Here is a 10,590-nt window from a genome sequence, read left to right on the forward strand (position 1 = left end):
TTGTACCCCTTTTTTCTGTAGCTTGTTTATTTTGTTCACAGCTCATCGACACCAACACACACATTTTCAGTCCCATCTTCCCTTTTTACAATGATGTGGAGTTTAAGTGCTGCTTGTTGACTTATTGGTGATGTGTACTAGTAAATGGTTTTTGTTTATATACTGAATTTCAAATACAATTAATGTAAATGTGTATGATGTACAATCTAAATTATACAATCACAGACAAAAATGTGATAAATAAAATAGTGATATGCCTTGCCTTGCCTTGCCTTGCCTAAACTATAAACACACACTATTACCCTGTTTTGACATATCAGTCAGATTTGTTGAACTGTCACTGCAAAACTACAAATCCCTTAATTTCTCAACCATGTGGTTATTTAGACCATTTAATATTGTTCACTCAAGTCATCACAGCTTTCGCTCAGTTTGCACACAATAAGAGTCCAAATTTACACCAATTTAGAACCTTCAATAGGGGCCCATTTAATTCATAGGGGTCAGTTCACTCAGTTTTGGAACAATGGATCCAGAGAGACGTGAAGGAAGAGGTCGATGCCACCAGAAAGGAGAAGGAGGGCAAGGGCAAGGGCAAGGGCAAGGGCAAGGAGACAAGCAGTCTCGGATAAAAAATTGTGCCACTCTAGTTGACCATGTCTTTGTCCATGGTATGACTATGAGGGAGGCTGGGCAATGAGTACAGCCAACTTGAGTTGCTTCACTGTCGCCTCGATCATACGAACCTTCAGGGAAGAAAATTAGAAGGTGTACTTCAGACTGCTCTCTACTGTAACTTTTGAGTGCTGTACTCTGTGCTGTTATACATACATGTACTGTAGATGTTGCACTATACTACTGTAATAAAAAAAATGCATTGAATTGCCTAGCATAAAGAAGAGTTTCTGAATGCTTCCATTTTGTAAAAAGGACAGTACAGTAATCAGTGCTTCACAGAGACGATGGAATGGAAGAGGCCTGCCTAGACATTTCAGTTGATGCGTGCCAGGGGTGGATCAGGCATGCAAGTGGATTTTACCCCCGCTGCCTGGTTAGGGCCAATATAGCCTGTGATACTGAAGAGATTCTGTCCCAGACCAAAGACGGGATGCTGGGGCAGAGTAATATTTTTGTTGTTGTTTGGTGTATTGTCCTGTGCAGTACATTAAGGAATAAAAAAATGTGCAAATGTATACATTTGTTGTGTCTTTTGTTGTGTGTCATGTGAAAAGGTTTTTGAGGGGAAGAACCACAAGCAAGATAACTTGCGTATTACCAGTGTTTTGAATTTATCTCACCAGTGTGTAAGACTGTGTTGTAGTGCAGGTGTTTTTGAGGGATTGTGTGTCATGTCTGAGGGCAAAGTTTGGTTTTTCAGCAAGATTTAATGGTTTTGAGTGGAGAGCTTTATTTTGTGTTATGGATTTGTGTTTAGAGTTTCGAGAAAATGAGGCATACTTTCAAGAAATCTGTTTAAGCAATCGAGAAAAGCTGCAAGAAAGAATTCACTTAGCTTTATATAAATATATTTACCATCCCTGATAGTTAAACATTTTTAATTTAGATCTACCCCTGTTTCACCCCTGGTTTCAGAGACAAGGCTTAAGCCTAGTCCCAGACTAAAATAAAATGTTTGAGCTGTTTTAACTGAAAGAAACTTGCAGACATATCTTAAAATATGGCCGTGCCATTGTTTTGTCTCAAGATGCACACCAGTAATGTTTTTTTCCACCTAAGGCTTGTTTATAAAAACTACGTAAATGTTCAAATTGAAATAAGGCCTAATCCTGGCTTGCTCTGTCTGTGAAACCAGGCCCTAGTGTTATTAACAAATATTAGGCCATCCTTGTCAATAATTTCATTAATCATAAACTAAAAGTCTGATCGATTGCTCCTGTCTGCCTCGTTGCTGCTGCTGAGCTGGCTTGCGTCTGTAAGCTTTGTATATCTTTCTGTTTTTAATCATTATTTACTATCAGTACTTCTTGTTTATACTGCTAAATATAGCTTACTCAACATCACACATTAACCTGACATCGCTAGCTTCAATCTATATCGTTATTGCTAGCACAACACGCTTGTAATTCGCTAGCCTATTAGCGTGCCATCCGTGCGTGCCTTTTACAAGTTCATCAACCAACTTAGGTGAGAAGGATCAGTCAACAAACACGGTGAGTCATGTCATCTTCTTCTCTTATTGTCACTTGCACTTCATGTAACATGTATAGAATAGCCTTCTCCGCAGCACAGGATTTACATGTGATAAATGCAGGGAGATAGACAGGCTGGCGGAGATTTCAGAACTAGAGACACACATCCAAACTTTAATCGAGGTTAATTGTAAGAGTGCAAGAGCTTTAGATACTGCTTTAGATGCGACTAGCTTAGTGAACTCTGTACATTGTTCGGTTCCGGCTGTAGTAGAGCCCATGCAGCAGGGCAATTGGGTGACGGTGAGGCGCTGTAGTTGCGGGACAAAACACTGCTCTTCTGTTCCGATAACAACATTAAACAGGTTCTCCCCACTCAGTGAAACACCCACTGAGAATCCTGTTGAATGTGCCGTAGTTATTGGCGATTCTATTACACGGAACGTGAAAATAGAGACACTAGCCACCATAGTCATATGTTTGCCGGGAGCCAGAGCGCCTGAAATCAAAGCAAATTTAAAAGTGCTGACTAATGCTAATCGTAAATTCTCTACGATTATTATTCACGTCGGCACTAATGATGTTCGACTCCGCCAGTCGGTGATCACCAAAATTAACGTTAAAGAGGTGTGTGAACTCGCAAGTATGATATCAGGCACTGTAATTTGCTCTGGCCCCTTTCCTGTTCGCAGGAGTGATGAGATACTTAGTAGATTGTCCTCACTCAATGGCTGACTGTCTAAATCAGGGGTGCCCACACTTTTTTGCTTGATGATCTACTTTTAAAATGATCAACACAATGAGATCTACCAACTAAAAAACACAGTTTAATAAATAAAAAAAATAAAATAAAAAAAACACTTCAAATGCTTGTTGCTACTACAGTAGTAGTACTGCATGTAATCTTGTAATTAAGGAGAAAAATAATAATACATGTTCATTGTTGATATTCAATTTTAACACTAAACTCAAAATACATAACGTTACAACATTTTGCCTTATTCTGATGACTTGCACTGACTGGAATCAGACAGTAATCCGGGCAGAAGCTGCTGATAGCGAATCTTAAACAGGCCTCCACATTGTCATCAGTCATGGTGGACCGGTGTTTTGATCATTTTCAAACAGTTTATTTTCAAATGGTTGGAATTTATGAATGAATGAATGGCATTTGTGTACGCTACCGATTCCGAATACTGTTAGCTTCACAATTTCGCGCTCTGTTCTCCGAAGCTCTTGAGCTGGAAAGCAGAAGCAGGCTAGTTGTCATGACAACCGATTAAACAAAAATCGCGCCTGGTAAAAATTCATTCGTCAAGTGCAAGTTATACAGAAACTAAAAGAAGGAAGGACAATGCTATATTTATTTTTATTCAAATTTAACAAAAGCATATTTTAAAATTATTTGCGATCTACCAGCATTGTCTTTGCGATCGACTGGTAGATCGCGATCGACCTATTGGGCACCACTGGTCTAAATGGTGTCTGCAAAATAATATAGAATTCATAGACAATTGGAAAAGTTTTTGGGGCAGACCTGACCTGTTGAAAAGAGATGGTATTCATCCCTGCTGGGATGGTGCTGCTCTTCTCTCTAGTAATATGGCACATAGTCTTAGAGCTCAAACATGAATTGGGGCTCAGGTCAGGAAGCAGACAGACTGGCTAAACCGACCATCTGCTAGCTGTCTCACGTCACCAAGATCAGATAAATCCCATCACATAGAGCCTCTTTCACCTAGATATCATCATATAGAGACTGTGTCTGTTCCCCAAATTAGGAAATACAAAAAACTTCCAAACCTATCTAAGGGTAAAAATTGAATTGATGTTCAACAAATCAAAAAACAGATATAATACAAATAAGCAAATGATAACAATTAGTTAATAGTCATGTGCCTCAACAAGTAAAGTCATAACATAATGATACATTTGCAAATCATTAGTTAATGATTAATTAAAGCAGACATCTGGAATTTGAAGTACATTGCCTTGACCAACTGTGGTAATTAACGCATTAATTTACACTTTTAGTTAATAAAATAAGTTATTAAGGAATTAATACATTATGACACATTTAATTAATAACAATTCATATATTACTTAATCTATTAATCATTTATAATCTTTATTAGTTGCTGATGCAGTAATTATTAATTAATGGTTTAGTTCTTCATGAGTCATACATTAACACATGATTATCTGTGCATTAGTTAAGCATGAATTAATGCTTATTAGTGCACCCGTAGTGTAAAGTGTTACCCATGTATGTTAGACCCTAAGCTACTAAAAGAGATGCTTCCAGAGGTCATATAAACTCTTTTTAATATCATTAATTCATCCTTGTCATTAGGATACGTACCAAAAACTTTTAAGCTGGCTCTGATTAAAATGTTTTTTTTTTAAAAACGCAACTTGATCGTACAGATTTAGTCAATTACAGGCCTATCTCGAATTTACCTTTTCTGTCAAAGATACTAAGGCAGTATCCTCACAACTATGTTCCTTTTTAGAAAGAAATTATATCTGCGAGGATTTTCAGTCAGCATTTACAGTAGACCGTACCATAGTACTGAGACTGCTCTCATTAGAGTTACAAATGATTTGCTCTCATCCGATCATGGTTGTATCTCGCTATTAGTGTTACTTGATCTTAGTGCTGCATTTGATACTAATGACCACAACATTATTTTAAATAGACTCGAAAATGATGTTGGCATTAGTGGAATTGCATTAGCATGGTTATAATCATACTTATCTGACCGTTATCAGTTTGTAGCAGTAAATGAAGAGATGTCTCATCGATCACAAGTTCAGTATGGCGTACCACAAGGCTCAGTACTAGGACCGTTGCTTTTCACTCTGTACATGCTACCCTTGGGAGATATCATTAGGAAGCATGGAATTAGTTGGTTCGCACAGGTTCGCATTTTTGAAGTTTACGCAGAAAGAACCTTAGAGTTTTCTATTAAAACGGTGTCGTGTTAGCGCCCCCTAAGTTAATAACTAATGATCATTGCGACGGAAGTGAAAGTGAAAGCAGTTCGCCCATCATCACAGCGCCAAAGCCCAGTTCGACGCCGGATTTGCAGATCGTCTAATACTTAAGGATGCAGTCCCAATGATAAAGGTTCACGGTCGTGCGTTGGAACCTTGAGTAAAACTGCTTGTCTGCTTCAAATGTCTGTGTGTTGTTAGCTATCGGCGCCACACGGCACGCCTCCAGCCGCTCGTTTTTTTCCGGAAAGACTCGGAACTGCCTATCTTTCTTTTATAAATATAATAAAACTAAAGACTTTTTGGAGATATGAAGGATGCAGTACTACTCTATAGGTACTCAAGATTAACATGATATTGAGTGAAAATGAGTGTTTCACCCCCCCTTTAAATTAATTTGTCAAGCTTTTGATCTTAGGATTTTACACAGAAACAAACAACATACACCATTTTGAATTTACCACTAGATGACAGTAAAATACCATTTATGCGGCTGTGATTTTACAGAAATGTGTGACATTGATTGTATCATGAAATGTTATTTGAAAGACTTTGGAAACGTTTTTTCTCCACTTCGTTTTAATTCTAATTATTACTAATTAGAATAATACTTATTAATTAATAAAAAAAGGCATAACATAAGGTAAAGGGGAGCACAGCACAGGCTCAGGGGAGAGCAAGGCCTAAAATAACAAACAAAACACCCCACTAATTAATTTTGGGAGTAGTTCTAACTAACCTAAAAGAAAGAAAAAATAAACATAAACTTCCCTCAACTCCCTTGCTGTACAAAAACAGGGACAAAAAGTAGCACTCCAGCATCAGTGATATTTAGCAGTTGTATTTCCGATTTGAGCTTGAGCTTTAGAGATGCTTGGGAAAATGTAGCTTGTGTGGATGGTACCGCACTACTTCATCAAAAGTAGTTTTGATGACAAAGCAGCTTTGCTACTGAAAAGCTATTTGATTCAGTAAACAGCGACGCTACCACCATGCTACTGAGAAATGTAGTTAAACTAGAAGAGTGACGCTACTGCCCAATAACACAGTCTCACCCCCAAACGTCACATACTGACGCGTCTTGACCAAACGGCAATATACGACGAAAAGGGTACCCCTAAAACGTCCGTATGTGACTATTCGGGTTATGGGTAGGTTTAGGTATGCGTTAGGGTACCGCTAAGAGGCGCTGCTGGTGCGCTTATGTCTTCGTCTCATATGGACGTTTTAGGGGTACCCTTTTCGTCGTATATTGCCGTTTGGTCAAGACGCGTCAGTATGTGACGTTTTGGGGTGAGACCGGGCTGTGCCCAACACTGCCTAAGATGACTTGAGGGTGAGTAAATTATGGGCTAATTTTCATTTTTGGGTGAACTATTCCTTTAAGCAAAGATAATCATGTACATTTGATCTGATATATAAATGGAGTAATGAGATGCATTATGTGAATTCTTGGCATTATGTGAATATGCATCTTTAATCTAGATTTAAACTGGGGGAGAGTGAATCTGAGCTCTGAACATTAAAGAAATATGATTTGATTGCACTGAAACGTGGAAGAGGACATTTTCTACACAACCGCTTTATAGATGAAATGATCTAATTCAAACGACTTTGAAACTATGGACTGAATTATATCCTCTTCCACATTGTCTGATAGACACAAGTGAGTGCATTCCTGAAAAAATAATTTGCAATTGTTCACAAAATTTCTCAACGCCATATTTCCTCTGCTGCGTGTATTTTGAAATGCCTCCTCCTTCTTGGTCGTAACACAGCGTCATTGTCATGTGACTATAGATACCGCTGACATGCGAGATGCGACCACGTGCAATGGTACGTAAGATGTTACGTCACATTTGTAACCAATCTGCGCGAGATATCCCAGGTGGGGATATGCCATATTAAGTCAGTTTCAATAGTCTGGTAACCATGGGAGCCAGTTCTTTTAGCGTTGTGGCTCCCAGGTTGTGGAATGCTCTTCCTCAAGACACCCGTCAAGCATCCACCCTTCTCTCCTTCAAAAACCTCTTAAAAAACAAACTTCAGCTCACAGTCTGTGAATTTTACCATGTTATGAATATGTTATTTGTTTGAATCCCTCTTTGTTTGTAAATTTAACCTAACTTTGCAAGTGACCTCTGTATCTTACTGTAACAAAGTTTGTTATTGTGGGAAGAAGGAGGCGGTGAGAGATACGAGACCGGATGCGTCTCACAGATTGCTCATTATCAATCACGCCACTGGCCTCGCGCCGTCCTGCTCGCCACAATTACTTTCTACCCTTAGTTATGTATATTGTGCTTTAATGTTGATGGCCCTAGCGCCCTCTATTAGCCAGCTGCCTCTATACTTTACCACAGCGGAAGTGAAATAAATGCAATATTTGTCAGATACACAGACGTTTCAGATACGTTTCCATTTAATACTTTGTTCTTTCTTTTTAAATCAGTTTTATTTTGATAAACATGACACAATATAACATTGCGACTACATGAAAATAGCTTTTACTGTTATAAAAAAAACAGATTTGTGAACATTAGTGGAACTGAAGGTGTTCAAATAAACACGAAACACACATGATCGTTGCCATGTGGAGGATTCGGACAGTCGTGGAAAAGTTGTGTTGTCATCAGAGCTCGTGCAATGAGCTATGGAGAAGCTGCGCAGAATGAATCAGCTGGCTGCTCTCAAATCTCTCTTGCGGTACTTTGATGGCATACGTCACAGTCATGTGCTGTCTCAAGTCGGACACAATTTCTAACCAGGATGCACTGCTTCAAGTCGGCAGCCGATCAGTCTGCGCAGCCCTGTATGAAGTCGAACAAGCCTAGAGACACACACACAGCAGGCAAAAACACAGACACAGGGCACACAACCATGCCCACACCTTTGTATAAAGGAGTAAAGCAAATTAAACAAGTATTAAAAGTATCAAATTATAAAAGTACATTTTCATCGTCCCTTTTTAATCAAAGCCATAGGCCTAATATAATTGTGATTGCCTTTTAAAAAGGGTGACACAATAAACTGAAACATGCACATGTGTATTTGTGTCTATCTGGGCTCTATCAGAAAAAAACAAAACAAAAACAGAAAAACACCAAATGAGAAAATCAAAAAGAGCCTCATCAGCAGATCTCAGACCAACATGCTCATGTTGAAATGGACCACTGTATTACAAATTCAAAAAGGAATACATTGAGAAATATGATTTTATTTAGTCATGTCTCATCAGTTGATTTTGCAGAAAATCTATCAAAATGCATTTATAGATGACAGTGAATTATGCGTTTAAAGTCACATGAATATGTCAACATAGTAACGACAGCTCACAAAACGTCTTATTTTTTTTTCCCTGTTAGATTTGTCTTGTGACAAGCAACACAAGCCGTACACTTGAAATCAGATGGATTAATAAATAATTAGATTAGGAAGTATATTAGATAGCATTACTGTTTACTATTACTATTACTATTACTATTACCATTACCATTACTATTTTTATTCATATATATACAAGTATTTCTTTCAGAATTTTAAACAACTTGAGTTCGTAATGGAAAATAAAGAAAATATTACTTATCTTGGTTACTCTTTCAAAAGTACATTTTTCAAAGTATATGTTTCTGGAAAGATATTGTTCACCTCTGTGAGGCTTCAGCATGCAGTCTTCATATGGCTAATTATTTTTAAATATATATATATTTTTTTCATTTTTTAAAAGCAATTAAAAACAAACAGACACTTCAGTCGTTTTAAATGTTCTCTCTAATTGGTTCAGATCTGTTTTTAACCACTTTCCAGATTATGTCTTTGATTTCAGCTGTGTTTAATACATAAATTATGGGATTTAACATTGCTGGAACAGCATATGCCAGAGACGTACTGATGATCCTTGCATTGGGTGTGAGAGAAGCCAACCACGCAGCAATGTATGAGCAGGTTATGGGGAGGAAATAAACCCCTACTAACAACAGATGAGAAACACAGGTCTTCAACGCTTTTAAACGTCCTTGCCAAGTTGTAATTTTGCTTAAAGCAAAAAAAATGCCCAGATATGACAGGACTATAATAATCAATGGTGCTTCAAGGTATAAAATTGTGATGAGATATGCCATAATCCTATTAATGCTATAGTCATTACATGCCAACCTATACACTGGCCCATGATCACAAAAGTAGCTCTGAATCATATTAGATTCACAGAAAGAAAGCCGGGTGATCGAAGACACCATCAAGGCCACCACAGAAGAATTAAATGCCCAAATTGCTGAGAAAATCAAAACCACACTGGTATTGTTAACAATTGCATGATATCTTAATGGCAAGCAAATTGCAATGAAGCGATCATATGCCAGAACAACTAGAGTATAACTCTGCATAGTACTAAAGAAGTGAACAAAAAACATGTTTGCCAAACAAGCGTTGAAGGAGATGTACTGTGAGTCGAGCAGAAAAGTCTTCATCATGTTAGGAATCAGTGCGTTAGTTTCACCAATATCAGCCAAGGCCAAGTTAAACACACCAATGTACTTTGGACTGTGCAGGCTCCGATGAAGAACTAAAATCAGAAGGACTATAGAGTTGCCAATTACAGTTATAAAATATATTATAAATAAGAATATATAGTAATAATCACTATAAGGTATACCTGTAAGTCCAATGATGAAAAAGTATTTAGGATGAACAATGGAGATATTCTGTGAAAAACTTGCATTTATAGAGCTCATGGCAGCTTTGAGTTTGGTGTTTTGCACAAACTGAAAATAGAAAATACAAGACATTAGACATTAGCAAAATCTAGAGAATTTACAAAATTGTAATTTCAAACCTGTAACAGGATATTTTAACTACAACTATCATTTTAAATAAAAAAATATATACCTTCATGTAATGCATAATATTTGAATCACAGATTTGTATACTCTTGTTTTAGAGATAGAGAAAACTAAGACAATGACTGTGCCATTGTGAGCTGCTTTGAATTAAATTACTCCACTGTACATTTTTGTCCTTATTCTCTCATGCTTCACAGATTACTGGCAATCTCCATCCAAATAAATATATCTTCTGATTTATCTCTTGAGAGCTTTCAGACAAGACAATGATGTAATACTTAACCCTTCTGTGTCCTTATGGACATTTTATTTATTTATTTTTGTTAATGCCACCTGCATAAATATTGGCACAAGTGTGTATTTTTATTGGAATTTTACTATTTCACCCCCACTTCCTTTAAAAAATCTATTTTACACTAGTAATACAAAATAGTTACACAGAACCTTCAAAACAAACAAACAAACAAAAAAATCCTCATTGAAACCCCTTAAAACGGCTATTTTTAATCCCATTGCCATTTAACTATAAAATGATGCAGTCTTTGTTAATAAGCTTTAATTTTGTGGGCAAGGCTTCAAAATTAAATTTTTACTATTTTTTC

At 37.2% G+C, this 10,590-nt stretch overlaps 1 protein-coding gene across 1 annotated transcript; it reads right to left on the reverse strand.

The window, feature by feature from the left end:
- Window positions 1-8,905: 8,905 nt before the first annotated feature.
- Window positions 8,906-9,901, reverse strand: LOC308693182 (olfactory receptor 52E8-like; the record flags this gene model as incomplete). Its single annotated transcript, XM_081369975.1, has 1 exon — window positions 8,906-9,901. Exon 1 carries the CDS (start codon window positions 9,878-9,880, stop codon window positions 8,906-8,908), a length of 975 nt encoding a protein of 324 aa, XP_081226101.1. The 5' UTR covers window positions 9,881-9,901.
- Window positions 9,902-10,590: the final 689 nt, after the last annotated feature.

Source organism: Scardinius erythrophthalmus (genome assembly GCF_964197995.2).
Source record: "Scardinius erythrophthalmus genome assembly, chromosome: 7".
Taxonomy (NCBI): domain Eukaryota; kingdom Metazoa; phylum Chordata; class Actinopteri; order Cypriniformes; family Leuciscidae; genus Scardinius; species Scardinius erythrophthalmus.